The following is a 16,260-nucleotide window of genomic DNA, read 5'->3' on the forward strand; positions in this document are numbered from 1 at the left end:
AGAACATAACAAAACAGTGACAAACAGTATACCTGCGGGTGTTGAATGATGCTGCCGCCTTCCAACCCCTCCTACAGTTCACTTTCAATAACCTCCTTCAACATGTTCATGAAATCTACTGGCGATGGCGAGCCGCCAAATGGTGATGGAGCGTTACTTTCGTCAACACCTCGCGTCTGCTGGTGGACAGCTTGTTTGTCGATCCCAGCAGCCTCCGTTCCAACAATGTGCGATGAACTGCGAAATATTTGGGTTCTCACTCGTCCCTGGAAGTACTGGAACTATACTGGAGCCTTCAGAAGGTGTGCAGGATCGCTCATTTGCAAACGAAAGCTGTGAGCTTCCTCTCACCCAGTCTCATGCACAAGCATGTGCACTCCCCTAGGCACCGTACATTCATGCGCTACCTATGGGAATGCCCCGAACCCATGACACTTCCCCCATACCCAGCACATCCCCCTCCTCATGGGAGGTTGCCCTGCGAGCTGTTCAACCAGTTGTCCAAACATGGCGAGTGGACAGAGCTTTCCGTGAAGCCCAGGCCCGTAGACCCTTGGACAAAGGAGCCCACCCTTGAGGATGCTTTGTTATTTTCTTATAATAGTCTCTCCTCTTCCTCCTGAAGCTTTTATCCTCTAGACACGCGGACGCCACTTCGCCGCGCACTGATAGTCAGTGAAACCAACCACGTTCGACAAACTTCGTTGTCATCTACCCGGAACACCCATATTACTGTTGACGGTATACCATTATCAGGAATTTGGGGCAGCTCCTAGCCAGTGCCTCTAAACATGGTCGCCTATCAGGTTTTTGCTTTTCAGCCACTCAGTCGTTCCCTTGTTTTCTTACATAACGGGTAGTGTCAACGCGCTAGCTTTAAATGTTCAATGACATGCGCCCCGCGGTGGCAGCCAAAGGAACTAGAAATGCTTGTCCTGTATTCCTGGGAAAAGAGATAAATACGCGTTGAGATCGAAGCTTCGATACAGAATCGATAGCGAGTAAATCAGTTCATCTGCAACTGTTCATGCACTCGGCTTCATCTGGGAGTTCACTGCAACAGAAAATCGTTCAGACGGAGCAGACAAAACGGCAGCGTAGTGATGCAGAAAACATGACCGCTAGCAGTAATGAAAAATTTGTTCGAGTAAAATGGTGACTGGCATGTGAAGCAGGCGACGTTTCACCCAACTGAGTCTTCAGGGGTCCTGCCTGTCGTGAGTGGCACCTGACGTCACACCTAGGTGGCAGCCCTGGCCATGCCGCGGAAGGGCGGCGGTCGCGGGCGGGGCAAAACGGGCATGTTGAGCAGGTTCCACCAGCTGTGGCGCTTGCAGACGTCGAGGTGCAGCTGCCCCAACCTGCAGGCCTCGACGATCACCACAGCGGCCATGACGAGCAGGGCGGCGTAGTAGCTGTAGCGACTGGGCCCCTCCTCGAGCACGATGTGCGACGCGACCATGGAGAGGAAGGCGTCCAGGACGTACATGAACACATTCACCATGTCGTAGTTCTCCAGGTTACGCGCCTTGGTCATCGAGAAGAGGTACGCGAAGCTCACCTGCGCCCAGAGCACACGGTGCCCGATGGTGTACAGAGAAATGGGACAAGCATCGGTATAGTGTGTCTACACCACGCGTCTTCAAATGTGCTGTGTTCTTGACTGTTAAAAAGAAGAAAAAAAACACCAGGTGGGTTCCAGTATTATACAGTCTTAAGGTTACTCGGCATATATTGCATTTTTTTTTCGCAGACACTATTGTTGCAGGCTCCAGCATTTCAATGCCCTGTTTATTAGAGCAAGATATCACACTGCTTTGCATTGAAAATTGTACGCGGAAATTTTTTCCAGTGTAAACAGCTTCGCCGTCGTTGCCTGCACCGTATATCGCATATGGTGCACTATATACCGAGTATACCAACATATGCCGCACAGATCTTATTTATGTGGTGCCAGTTGTTCGGCGCGCATATGTAGTCAACCATGGCGGGCAACAACATGGCGGTCACATCGCGTCGCGGCTACACGAGCGACGCAATCCTGTTTCCCGACAAATCCGGGGGGGGGGGGGGGGGGGGACTTTTGCCAGTGCCCGTCGGTATGCATATTAGAGAAGCTGGGTGCGCTATCCGCTCTCTAGCTATATTACCCTTGGTGCATCGTCTTCTGGAACTAAAGAACTTTGAGTATGGCAGCTGGAGCGGTACAGGATTGTCACGCAGAAGCCTACTGCCGGCCGCCTAATGTGAGAGTAAATAGGGTCTTAGCTGGCACCTTGTACCGTATAATCAAGAGAGCTGCAGGTAGCCAGTAAGGTAGTAAGAGCGCAATATGGAACACCTCGCTGAGTGCACCAATGACCCGCGAATCGCTCCAAGCCAGTGACGGAGCAGAGCTTCGACTCACCTGCGCCAGAAATACCATGGTGCCCATGTCGATGTCGTCGTACAGACTACTCATTCTGTCGAACATGACTACGAGCACGCACGACGCGATCAGGCTGACGAATGAGAAGTGGAAGGCCTGCACCACGCTCGGCACCTCCGACACGGCGTCGTTGAACTGACGCACCGTGGCGCGCAGCACCGACGCCGTCATGGTGAGCACGCAGCCAGCCATGAAGCGACGCGCCGCCATCACGTCGGCAGCACTGCCGTAGTGCCGCGCGTAGCCGAGCAGAGTCAGCGCCAGGACGCCCATGCACAGCGGCAGGACGCGTCCCACGGTGGCGCCCTCTCGGGTCACGCACTTCGGCAAGACGGAGAGCACGGGCCCCAGGCTGCTGACGGTGAACGCGTCCAACACGGTCAGGAAGCGCAGCGAGAAGATGCGCGCAAACAGGGCACCAGAAACGCCCATGCTTCGTATGAACAGCAGCGGCTGCGCCGACAGAGGGCCGTACGGCTCGGCGACGCCAGACATGAGCGTCATGCTGCCCACGAAGATGCCCTCCGAGAAGTGGAACAGCAGCTTGGGCGTCGGGATGGACGGGTTCAGCTTGACGAGCACGTCCAGCAGCACCCAGAAGACGCTGGCGCTGGCCGCCAGCAGCGAGGCGTCCCAGGAGAACGTGGCCGAGCTGCGAGGCTCCCTGTCCACTTCGGTGTCGGCCTGGAAGAAAGGCCGTTGCGAGCCGGTCGCCTCGCTCAACGCCACCGTCAGCTCGGTGGCGATGCTTTGACGCAGCGCTCGCACGACGGACCGCGATGCCCGGAAGGCCCGCGACGTGCGCGACGCTTCGAGCGATAGCTTCGAGTCCTGCTCCGGAAAGACACGTGGAGGGCTGCGCGACATTTTTTATGACGCGTGGTCGAAGACTGGCAGCAGATGTATGGAAGGGGGCTGGGAATTTCTGACGGACAGCTGAACGAGAGAACGACAGGAGCTCGAGGACAGCAGCCCACGGAAAGCACGAGGACTCACGAGCCTGCGGGTTCTTCTTCTTTCACAATATCCGCGTGGGATTAGCCACAGAAGACGGTGGCACAGAGGAGGTTGTTTTATTTAGGGAGATGGATCCCTATTCCGCTGTGTCTTAAGTGTTCAATATATCCTCCTGCTAAGGTCATATAAATTGAATGTTATTTACAGCGTAAGCTGCTAGTGGCAGTTTCCCACGGTCTCACGATGACCGCGTTTCCCCTGGCGCGTACGCGGTGGTGCAGTAAAGGATGGCGATCGCGCAAGCTTGAGGCTTCTTTCACGCGTCTAGGTTGTCTCGTGCCTCAGTTAAACTTCTGCCAGCATAGGTCTGGTCTGGCGGCCTCCCCATTGCGCCCGCTCTGCGCGAAACCCGAGACGATGGATCACTTCTTGTTGACCTGCCGCCGTTTCTGTCTTAAAGGAGGCTCCTGCTAGAGCACCCGTTACGACGGCTCGGTCTAATACCCCTGCCACACGGCAAATCTAATGTCATTCCCATCGAATGACATTTGTTCGACTTAATGTCATTTATTCTGCGTGCTGCTACACGGCCAAAAGTAATGCCATTTGCAAATGATGGCGATTGCGATGGAGAAAAAGTGCAGCATAAAAACATTTCGATCTATGCTTCAATATGTTTCGAAAAGTATTGTTTTGCGAGTGGAAACCGATTTCAAAATTTTAATCCTCGTTTCAATAACGCGTTGATCACTGCTATCCACCAGGCGTCCAAGCCAAGCCAAAGTTCAGCCAGCGGCGGCAGACAAATGGCGGACGTCACTACGTCGCTTTGTGCAATGGATTCGCGGCAGCGGAATGCGCTCGGTTTTTTGCTCCGCCCTCGGCCATCGCGGATCCAGCAAGAATAAATAACAAACAACTCCGAGCGCACAACTACCGCAGCAATTGACACAGCCAGCACTCCGGACTCCGGCAACACAACGCACGCGCCTGCCGCTGGCTCGTGGGCTGGCTACGGCTGGCTTTGGGCCACGCTACACAAAGAAGCCAAAAAACATGCCTGCTCGTCCATTCCGGTTGGCTGGTAGCGAGAGTGACAGTTTTATTTTTTCTGGTGCTATTCGGTATTATTATATAAATAAATGAACGACCACAGAATTATACGGGCGTTGAAATATTATAATGCTTGTGTCGCGTTTGAAATTTATGTTCGGTGCATATTCTCACCAAGTCTCTGGTGTCGAGGGAACACATTAGTTCGGAGTTTGCTGGCGAATGAGTTCACCAAACTCATTCGATACCTAATGTCGTTTTCATCGAATGTCATTATATTTTCTCGTGTGGCAGCAAACTAATGTCGTTTTGAACGAATGTCATTCGATGGAAATGACATTAAATTTGCCGTGTGGCAGGGGTATAAGTCTGTCTGCTAGGGTTGTTCTGTCTCGTGGTGCATGCCCCCTTGAGAGCAGCAACAGGAATCGGCTCTCCGCCATTCAAATTTACATTTCAGACACGAAACGGCAGCCATCCTAAATATTTTTCGAGTTTCGTCACCTGGCTACTCGTGTTCACAATTCCTATCAAAATTCTCCGAAGCTTCCTAAACACGGCACGGTTAGCCCCGTTCTCTTTTTCAGTCACCCATCTCACAGTCTTTGATTTTTAAAATTTCAGTCTACAAATATGCATTCTTATTTTTAATTTTATTTTATAAATGTTTTTTTTAACGTTTTGAGCACCTGTCAATCGCCGCCTGTGTTTTGGCAAATCCCCCGCAGTGGGTATGCGCCCTTATCCTCTTGAGGACAACAACAACAACAATCACCATCGCAGCTGCAAGCAGAACAGGGAGATTATTTAACGTTAGAAGATGGAAAAGAAAGCTGCGCAGCTTTATCGAGGTTACCTTTGCTGCGATACACTGGGGAGGGCAAAATACTGATATCCATACATATTGCTGTAATAACGCTAGTTCCATCTACCTTCATGAACTGTGTGTTGCGCAATGAAGTCGTTCCTTTTACTAGTTCAGCGAACTAGCCCCCCAAAGCAAACGCTGCTAAGAACAGCACGGTGCCCGGAAACATCTCCGTCCATTTTATGCGGCAACAGTGCCGCGGGGCTCTCCGCAAGTTCAGCGCGGCATCAAGACATCGGAATTCTGAAGGCGTTCAGCTCGAGAATACTGTTGTTAAGGCTGATCCACTCGACGGATGCAATCACTGATTCCGACCGCGGACACAGCACCGCGTCACCCGACGTCACATGGCGGACGGCGAGAGTAGACGACCTCGCGGACGGACGGGGAAATGAGTTGTGGTAAGCCTAGTTACCGGGCTGCACATTCCCAACTCCCCTTCACTTTAATACAATTTTCCTCCTCCTCCTCCTCTCATCTTCCTACCAACTTCCATCTCACCAAATCCCCCCAAAACCCAAAATCACACAGCTAAGCCTCTCTCTCCCGCGCCATCGCCCTCTCGTTGCTTTCCGCTGTCATCCTCGCACTTCCCTCCCAGGAGCGAGCAAGTGTCGCACTCTACAACTGCACTAGCACAAACGAAATGGGCAAGCCACAGAACCGCGCCAGCCACACCGATCTAATCACACAAAAGCGCCCCCAACCAAGTAAAAGAGAGAATAAGCGAAAATTACAGTAATTGAGGCTTTTCGTGGAGCTCGCTCGGGTATGAGGGCGCACTCTCAAGAGTTGTACTTCGAAGCGCAGCAGACTTCAGCTCAAGCAGCAGTGTGCAACCCACGCTCCCGTTTGTGGCTTGCGCAGTCTCGGCGCAGCCAGTCGTGGCGGGTCACGTGGTGCTGTGTCCGCGCCCGGACGAAACCGATTTCATGCGTCGTGTGAATGGACCTTGATGGGGCTCCGAAAGTGGCGGTATGGTTAAAGGACGCCACTTCACAAATATCCTCCAGCAAAAATTTTTAAAATGCCTTTTGAGGAAACTCACGTTATCTGTAGTCAAAATTTGAATTTACCCGTCTTGGCGCCTTTCCCTCTCGTCACTTTTTGCGCACTGAAATCGTCCTGTACAACGACCCATAAGGTTTATGAACACATCTATGCACAGTAAAAAAAATACAGACTGCGCGCAGAAAAAAAAAACTACGCCCAACGTGGGGCTCGAACCCACGACCCTGAGATTAAGAGTCTCATGCTCTACCGACTGAGCTAGCCGGGCGACGAAGTGGACCGGTCATAGGGTCCTTCTTCACGATATGGCAGTAAGTGTCAAAAGACTCGATAGTGTTGTGTTATCAGAGAAAACGCTCCATCCATCAGTTTACCGCAACAGGGGGGGGGGGGGGGGGGAAGAAAATATTTTCTTTCTCTGTTCGCGCTAGTGCACCATGGGACATATGCTACAGATAAAAGTACTGACTCATTTCTTCGGAGAACGCCTAATGCCTGGAGACCAGGTTCTTGTTTTTATTGCGAGGCACCTGAGGAAGATTGTAACGTACTGTTAAGGAAAAGATTTAGATTATGGTTCATTCTTCTGAGAAATAGCGAAATCATTCTTTTAAAGTTTTTCCATCGCTCGCATCGAATAGTTAAGACAGCCATAAAAAACCAAAGGTGAACGTTTTTGAGGATAGCAAGAACGTTAGCCGAAAAAAAAAAATCGGAGGACGCTTAAGCTTCGCCTTTAAGAGTGGAACGCGACAGCGTGTTGCAGCACTGCCAGGGAGTCCACGGAACGCCATCGCTCGTTCGGCGCTACGCCTTGCCCGTTGGAGAAATCGCTCTGCTACGTACGGTGAAACGGACGCACGGAGAGGCAAACCACGTAGAAGCGCTGCCAGGTTAGAGGGTGTTGTGCCAGGCCCCTTGCCGAAACGCGCGGGAATCAAGTTGCAGTCGTAGTTCGTCGGCATATAGTTCTCGAAAAACCCGATGCCACGAACGCCAGCATAGCTTCCGCGCCTAACGAACGGGCAGCAAGCCGCAAGCTTCGTGGTGAACGCACCTTGGATGTGCGCTCGCTGTTCGGCGCTCACCGCATGATTCCTGGGTCCCCGCACGGCCCCACTGCGCCAGAACGAGACGAGCGGTAGGCGCTAAAGGAGGCGCTGCCGTCGCGCGCTATCTGTTGGGGCTGTGGCGTACATTGCGAGGAGGAGGAGGAGGGATTTTTCGCTCACGGCCAACGCCGCCGACGCCGACTACACCGGCTTTTCTTCGACACGGAGCCCTAACGCTGTCGCGTTAAAATGCAAGCCTGCCGAGGGGGGATATGTGAATTTATTTTTCGTTATAGGGAAATCTTGCAATATATAGTGTTTTTCTGCTGCTTTGTAAGTAATTTTCTTTAAGCGATTTATTAATCAAAGTACTATAATATCCCACTGATAAGCACAACATATAAAAAAAAACATTCCCCTATGCACCTTGGTTTCGGTGACTGTTGGCTCCCTTCATAAGTTTGTCAAACGGACCCCTCATTTCCTTTAACTTATCTGCTAATATATATATGTGATGTGTTTATTTCCCGTTGAAAAATGCGCTTGTTCAGATCTCCAGCTGGTTTGGTTTGGTTCATGAGGGCTTAACGTCCCAAGGCGTCTCAGGCTATGGGGACAGCGAAGTAAGGGGTCCGGAAATTTCGACCATCTCGGGTTCTTTAACATGCACCGACAGCGCACAGTACACGGGCCGCCGTGGCCTGGATGGCACCCGCGTCTTTCGGGTCAGCAGCTGAGCGCCAGTGGTTATGGCACTCAGCTGGTGACCCGAACCACTTGTTCCTACTCATCTGGAATGGCGTAGCTTTGCAATGTCGGCTTACAAACAAAACATACTCAGGAATTCTGCAAAAGCACATTTTGTTCGAAGGCAAGTTGTTTATAAACGCCATTTTTCGCATATCGTAAGATTGCACAATAGCAATCAATATTTCCCCAGTTCCATGCTCGGCACGCTTCTAATTTTCTGCTTTTTATTGTCAAAAACGCACCATACTGGTTTTCTATGTCTTCGATTGTGTCGCTCACTGTCTCCTGGTGACGTATTGGCCTTTCCCGCAAGAATAAAAACGCTAGCCACACCATTTGAACTCTGAAATATATTCGCATGGAAGTGTTCATTTTTACATGTTCTGTTTTTTCTCGCCGATGGTGTCGTGTCGCGTGCGATATAGACAACCTGGTGGAAACACCGCGCTGTGTGTGTGTGTGTGTGTGTGTGTGTGTGTGTGTGTGTGTGTGTGTGTGTGTGTGTGTGTGTGTGTGTGTGTGTGTGTGTGTGTGTGTGTGTGTGTGTGTGTGTGTGTGTGTGTGTGTGTGTGTGTGTGTGTGTGTGTGTGTGTGTGTGTGCGTGTGTGTGTCACGATAGCAGATGCCGGGCCTCGCACTCGAACTGACCTGTTCACGGTTGCAATTCAAAATTACAAATTTTTGGGTGGTCTCCCTGTTGTTGACGACTTGATAGATAGATAGATAGATAGATAGATAGATAGATAGATAGATAGATAGATAGATAGATAGATAGATAATAGATAGATAGATAGATAATAGATAGATAGATAGATAGATAGATAGATAGATAGATAGATAGATAGATAGATAGATAGATAGATAGATAGATAGATAGATAGATAGATAGATAGATAGATAGATAGATAGATAGATAGATAGATAGATAGATAGATAGATAGATAGATAGATAGATAGATAGATAGATAGATAGATAGATAGATAGATAGATAGATAGATAGATAGATAGATAGGAGGGAAAGGCAAGGATGTTCACCAGAAAGGGGTTCCGGTTGGCTACCCTGCACTGGGGAAGAGGGATTTGGGGACTAAAAGGAGGAATAGAGAAGGGAAAAAAAGGCATAACACAGAGACACGCACAACGCTGTCACAATTTGTCACTCAATCCAGTCGCTCTCAAGAAGGCAAAGAGTGCCTTGTATGCCTTGAGGGCAGTCGACTGCTGTGGCCATGGACCGAGGATATTTTGCTCTGTTAATGGGCGAGGATCGAGGCGGTCCAGGGCACAACACAGTGCGAGTGCAATACATAATGTCTTGCACTCGCAAATGCAGGGCACTCACAGAGAAGATGAGCGATGGTCTCCTCACAACCACAGCTCTCACAGGCAGGGCTGTCGGCCATCCCTATCCGGAAAGCATAGTAATTGGTAAACGCCTTGAAGTGCTAAAATGATGGTCAGAGGACTCAAGGCCCTGCTGTTGTTTAAATGCGAGCATCTTGTGGGGGCACAAAGTGCGCATGCTACATTTTGGAAGTTACAACCCTCAGATGCCGGGATACAAACAAGGACAACACATGTAGCTCCCACACGCGGTATTTATTCAAAAGCGACAAACCGACATGTCCTTGTGCAAGAACAAAAGGTTGTCCAAAGATCCCGGCTTGAAACAGGTTCTCTGCCCCTGAAATATGTAATCAGGGGCACTGAAGCTTCTCTTACTACTTGCACTTGAAGCTAGTATATGTACGAAACTTTCTCGACAACAACAAAAAAGGTGCAGAAACTTCTTGGTATGAACCGTCTACCACTGTATCAAGATGTCAATATTTTGGCAGGCGCCAGCAACATGAATTAAGACAGCTGCCTGGCTCGCCTTCATCACCTTCAGTTTCGGCGTTGTCGTGTGAGGCTTGGAATTAATTCACGAGCCTGTGCTTTCGTCGCTTTCGCGCAAGAGGACTGGTTATCATAGTTTTTGTCTTTGGGAATAAGTTCGGCCACCTCTAGCGTCATTTTCCTCACAATGTCGTCGACAGTCTGCGCTTTGGTGCGCTTCACTAAACGCGCGAAGCTATAGCAGAAAAGCGCCACAGAAATGTTGCAGTGGTGCGCAGTGAAGTTGCATTTTTGTCTCTAAAAACTATATCCTCTCCTCTGCAGAGTGGTGCCCGTCAATGGGCTTATTGGACTCACCTTAAGGTGTTTTCTCAGCTTTGCGTAGTAGAGAACAAGTTGAAGCGTTGGCTACTTGTCTGGCATATATCCTCAAACTATAGCCGGTGGCCTCCTTGAACGATTGGAAGTTCACGCCATATTTCAGGGCTACTTTACTGATGCCTTCCATCTCTGAATTGCCTCTGGAGCCAAGAAGTCTTTCAACAACTTCGAATAGCGTCAAGGCTGACTTTATCGTAGTAAGTTCGTAGTTCCACCTCGTGCTCACATCTTGGCTCAAGCCACGCATCTTGCCTTGCTAGTCGACTCTGTTATAGAGAAGTCACGGCGAGCTTCACTATCTGCAGGTGTTCATGCAAATCGGGTAGGTATTTGGGAGCAAGCAAGCATGTGTCAGGGTGAGCGCGCCGGAGGACAGTCGGGTCGGGTCCGGTCACGGGTCGAACTCGTGGAATTACCCTGAAGCCCGAGCCCGTACAGTTGCTTCAAGTGTAACACATGTAAATGCAACAACTGAGGCTGTCCGACGTCGCCCGCGCTCTTCCCACTCTAACAGCTATGTTGCCTTATCTTTTTTCTTGCAAGCCATCACGGGTTTAGAGGAATTGGCGGCCAGAATAAGTTCGCGTCCTGGATGGCGAGGCATATGATCCACGGAACGGTTTGCTCCTGCCTTTCTCAAGCCAATATAAGTATGAAATGCTATCAACGGGAGCAAGATCAGGCTTAGACTCCGTTTGTTGTTGTTGTTGCCTTCGTGACATGGCAAAAGCGAGCAATAAGCTGCAACAACCAAGCGGAAAGAGGACGGAGTGATGCATTTAGGTTTGTGAACAAAAAAAAAAAGAACGTCGTGAAGGAGCTGCGGGTTGATACCCGGTTTGGCGATAACCATGGAAAAAAAAAAGAAAACAATTCACTTGAAAAAAAAAAGAAGTTGTGGAGGTGCGGGGTATCGATCCCCGTACCTCTCGCATGCTAAGCGAGCGCTCTACCATCTGAGCTACACCCCCGACAGCACCACACGGCCCACAAGCTGATAGTGCTGCCCGAGATCTGGCTTGGCATCGCACCAGGACTGTTCGTAGTACGGTTAGCAGTGTGTCGCCTGCTACACGACTCGTAGTATAGCTCCGCCGCCGTGCGTTCTGTGACGCTGACAGCTTTACTCTTGTGAGTTGCGTCGGCCCATTTCCCAGACTACGTTTTCGGCTGACAGCGAAACTCGCATAAAATTTGCCGCCTCCCGCAGTCGCCGCTCTATCCATTTCGAAAAGCTGCTCTTCTGTGCCGGACGTGAGAAGGAAATAGGACAAACGCATGTTGGGTTGCGTCATCAGTCATGCCATTTATAAGGCACACGCAGCGTAAACAAGTCAAGACATATATGGGCATACAACTCTTTCACAGGCTTGCTTCGTCTTGCCATAATAATAATAATTGGTTTTTGGGGAAAGGAAATGGCGCAGTATCTGTCTCATATATCGTTGGACACCTGAACCGCGCCGTAAGGGAAGGGATAAAGGGGGGTGAAACAAGAAATGAAGAAAGAGGTGCCGTAGTGGAGGGCTCCGGGAAAGTTTCGACCACCTGGGGATCTTTAACGTGCACTGACATCGCACAGCACACCGGCGCCTTAGCGTTTTCCCTCCATAAAAACGTGGCCGCCGCGGTCGGGTTTGAACCCGGGAACACCGGATCAGTAGTCGAGCGCCCTAACCACTGAGCCACCGCGGCGGGTCTTGCCACCGAAAGCATATCCGATGCGAAAATCAACTGCTCGCGCACCGCACGTGGAATGAACTTGCGCTAACAATGTTTGCTCCCACACGAACGGGATGTGACAAGGATTTGGCGCAACATTCGAAATCTGCTCTGAAGCCTGCGTTTCGAGAAGCCCATGCGCTCTGCGAAGTTAGGCGTAGAAAGTGCATCATTTGTAGAATAGACCACTGCCATGTTGGAATGGCTTGTTCACCAGCTTTTGTGTTTTCGCGTCTTTGCGCAAGATACACTCGCGTGCGCTAGTTATCTCTGCTTTTTGCATGCGCCGTAGTGCGCTGTCGCTCGCCGGATAAGCAGATCAGAGTAGGGCGCGAAAAGACTGCTGAATACCGGCTTTTTTTGCGACGCCGCAAAATTTTGCCGTTAATGGCAGACTTCACAACACGCGCAAATAAGCACGGAACCTTCGCAGGACTCTTTTCATTCAGCAAAATTACAATAAAGGAAAGCAAACATAATTCCTGACAATCCAAAAGCGTCTATTTGAGTTCAATCTCTCACGGAATATCTTTTTTGAGCTTGAAATTTCATCGAAGAAGGATGCATTGATATACTTAATAAGCACTCTTCAAGCGAGCAGGGGGTGGCGATCGAGATTCACGTGGACTGATTAGATTGGAAAGTTTGCGGGGATTAGGGTACCGCAGCTGGCACAGGTCAAGGGAGGCCTTTGTCATGGACTTGCACTGGCACAGTGAGGCTGCTGACGATGATTATCTATTCACATCATGAAAAATATCTCGGTTCCCGAACTATAAAAAATAAACGAAGAAGGGACAGGCAGGTAGTAGAATATTTTTGTAGCAGTGCACTGTCTTTCACACATCAGATGAGTTGCAAATAAGAGCCACTCCAACGACTCAAGTGTCTGAGCATCTGGAACCGATGGTCGAGACGCGTTGCCTGAGGTAAGCTGATGCAGACCAAATGTGACAGCTCTGCATATTTCGGACTGCGAAGAATGTAGCCACTTGAGTTGCCTCTTCCATTTGTTTATGAGTTGCTCTTTCACACCTTCAAAAGAGAAAACTCGGATAACTCGCTGACATGCATGTATTTTCATGAGCTACCTTTGTGTGATATGTGCAACAAAATGGGTCACCACGTGGATTTCGGCCACGCTGAATAATTCATATCTGAGTTTCTCCTCCCAATAATTTTCGGTTTCAATAGCGAGTGATATGCGATTGTGACGTCAAAGGTGCGTTTGAGATCACACGAGGCGCACAAAAACTGCCATGAAGTTCAGCTTTCTTGGGCACCAATTTTAATTGTGAGGCAACTGTGGAATGTTGTAAGATACTGTTATGAACTCATTGATAGGAGTGGTCTAATATCTTCGACTGAGTATCAAAACCTTGCTTTTAAAGTTCGTCCTTCCCTCGCACCCAGTAGTTGGCTACCGTAGAAAACCAGAGGAGTGTGTTTTTGACAATAAAAAGCAGAAGACTGCAAGGGTACCGAGTAGGGATCTGCGGATATATATTGACTGTTAAGGTACAGTCTCACGATGTGCGAAAAAATTTCGTTCATAAACAACTCCCGGTTGAAAATATGCGCTTGCCCAGAACTTCTGGGTATGATAATCACGCTTCGGTCGTTAATATAACATTAATGCAAATAAACTGAAAAAAACGCAGTTATCAAATTTTTAATTCATTAAACCGGGACGTCTCAAAAGTGAGTATTCGTAATGGCAATGAGCGCTTCAACGCGGTCACCACTATCGTGTAGAATATAACATTTACCTACATTCAGTCAGACGCATGAGCAATGCTGGCAAGAACACAGGCGCTAAGTGTAAAGCCGTTTGAGATAGATGAGAGAGAGAGAGAAGTTGTTGCCAGGAAGAAAGAAAAGGAAAGTGCACAGGCCTGCCCACTGGCCCAATCCGAGCCACAATCGCTACCACGTGCAGATAGTAGGAGAGTTGAAAGATGGGATAGAAAGACAGGATAGTAAAGACGCGCTAAAGACAAGGGATATCCCGGAGGCAGTGCAATACCGGGCCAACCGGTGGCGGGAGTGAAGCATCCTTCAAACTCTTCGCCACATTTCCAAAAATAAGTCCAATTGGACCGTAACAGATACTCTACAGGGTCCGGACAATCGCCAATCGCCAGCTTTTGAGATAGATGCGCAAACACGTCCCAGTTATTAAACTATAGTGTTCCCCCTCCCCTACACCACGCGGCATTATTCTGAGCTGATAAAGGTTCTGCCATTCACATTTTCCTGTCTGCATTTTTCCCCCTTTTTTTCAATTCTATCTTTTGTACCTAGCGGGAAAACTGCCCGGCATTTTGCAAGGACCTCCAAGCTTGGCCTCGTGCCCAAACACGCCACAAAGGAAGACGTACCTCGAATGCGTTTACAGGACCGCAGGGCATGCTTATGCAACCGTACTTGGCCGTCTGAAGATCAGACAGACGTCAGCGTGACCATACTTTCATGAAAAGGCGCAGGAGTCAAACAGGAGGAGGAGATTAAATTTCGCCTCCGGGGAATGACACGCGTTCGGACAATCAAGGAATATGGGACGTTTAAGCGCCCGATAAAAATGCCTGTTTCCTTTATAATCGACAACTTGACATCCACTCAATGCACTGTGTACGCATGGACACGTGCACTCGGACAGCCTCTGTTCGATTTGAAAACGGCTGTGAGTGAAAGCCGTTAGCACATAGCATGTGAACTTTATGCGGCACTTTATATTAGCAAGACTGGCAGTTTGTGGGCAAGTGAACGGCTCACATGAGCCACGTTTACATGAATGCGACAGAAGTCGACTCCAGTCTCCTTTTTGAGGGGGAGTGCAAAAATATGGAGGAAGGAAATCAAGGACGGGTCAAGCCTTTCCTTCTCAAAGCCTGCTCTTTCCTTCAAAATGGGGACTGGAGTCGACTTCTGTCGCATTCATGTAAACGTGGCTATAATGTAATCGGGCTAGGATCAAGCCAGGTTCCTAAATCTTGTTTGAGGCTACAGTCGGTGGCAAACCTGCAAGCTAACGCCAAGCAAACTTAGGTCCCTAGTGGGAAAAAGGAAATTTTGAATTTTTTAGGAAAGGAAATGACGTAGTAACTGTCTCACATATCTCGGTGGACACCCGAACCGAACCATAAGGAAGGTGGGGGTGAAAGAACAAAGGAATAAAGAGGTGCCGTAGAGGAGGGCTCCGGAATAGTTTCGACCATCTGGGTATATTTAACGCGCACTGACATCGCACAGCACACGGGCGGCTTTTTGGGTTTCGCCTTCGTCGAAACGCGGCCCCATGGCCGGGTTCGAAACGAGGGCCCTGATCGGTAAATGTGTCGCAGACTAGTAACGCTGCAGGCCGTACTACAACTATAATAAACGCTTGTTTTATGCTTCGTTCTTTCTTGTGTCCCATCTTCCCGCGCTGTTTAACAATGAATCATTACCAATTCGCCCAAATCGCAGTTTTAATTAACACAAGTAATGAGATAAATTAGTAGTAGTAGTAGTAGTAGTTTATTAAAACAATAATAGAAAGGAAGTAAAAGATTTTTGCTAGCCCAGGCATCTGCCATCAATACTCAAGCACCTGAGCTGGGTCAGCGGAAATAAAGGCTGGCAGACAGAATGGAGAAATGAAATGAAGCAGGTGAGGGTGGTGGTGGTAGTGGTTTTATTAAAAATAATAGTAAAAAGGAAGGATAAGATTTTTGCTAGCCCCGGCATCTGCCATCGATACTCAAGCACCTGAGCTGGGGCAGCGGAAATAAAGGATAGCGGGCAGAATGGAGAAATGAAATGAAATAGGTGAGGGGACAGGAGTAGAGGATAGGGGGAGAAGTAATATGTACAAACTATTTACACAATAACAAATGTGCACAGGTTGCGCACGTGATTAGTTCATGATGAAGCAATTAAGATAAATTTATAATGCGTGTTCGTGGTTCTTCAACCGTGTTCTATGCTTACGGCATCACTAAGCACAATGCAGGGTAAATAAGGACAATAAAAAATTGGTGTCTCTATTCCTTTAACAATGAATGCAGGAAGTGAATTGAGGATTTGAATTAAAACGCAGCGAAGCGTTGCAGACACATCTCCAGCTCGACCATCTATTCATACAGTATACAGGGCGACATCGATCATACCTAGCAATTCTGGAGAAAATCATTTTTGAGCGGGAAACCGTTTATGA

The 16,260-nt window shown here is 49.1% G+C and overlaps 1 protein-coding gene and 2 non-coding genes across 3 annotated transcripts; all 3 read right to left on the reverse strand.

The window, feature by feature from the left end:
* Nucleotides 1–933: 933 nt before the first annotated feature.
* On the reverse strand, nucleotides 934–3,387 carry LOC144118646 (uncharacterized). Its single transcript, XM_077651521.1, has 2 exons — nucleotides 2,408–3,387; nucleotides 934–1,561 (listed from the first exon to the last, which is right to left on the reverse strand). The coding sequence occupies exons 1-2, from the start codon at nucleotides 3,293–3,295 to the stop codon at nucleotides 1,241–1,243; spliced, it is 1,209 nt and encodes a 402-aa protein (XP_077507647.1). The 5' UTR covers nucleotides 3,296–3,387; the 3' UTR covers nucleotides 934–1,240.
* A 3,125-nt stretch (nucleotides 3,388–6,512) lies between these two features.
* Nucleotides 6,513–6,585, reverse strand: TRNAK-CUU (transfer RNA lysine (anticodon CUU)). The gene has a single exon. It is a non-coding gene; the product is annotated as a tRNA-Lys (tRNA).
* A 4,653-nt stretch (nucleotides 6,586–11,238) lies between these two features.
* Nucleotides 11,239–11,311, reverse strand: TRNAA-AGC (transfer RNA alanine (anticodon AGC)). Its single transcript has one exon. It is a non-coding gene; the product is annotated as a tRNA-Ala (tRNA).
* Nucleotides 11,312–16,260: the final 4,949 nt, after the last annotated feature.

The sequence above is a fragment of the Amblyomma americanum genome, chromosome 2 (genome assembly GCF_052857255.1).
Source record: "Amblyomma americanum isolate KBUSLIRL-KWMA chromosome 2, ASM5285725v1, whole genome shotgun sequence".
NCBI classification, from domain to species: Eukaryota; Metazoa; Arthropoda; class Arachnida; order Ixodida; family Ixodidae; genus Amblyomma; species Amblyomma americanum.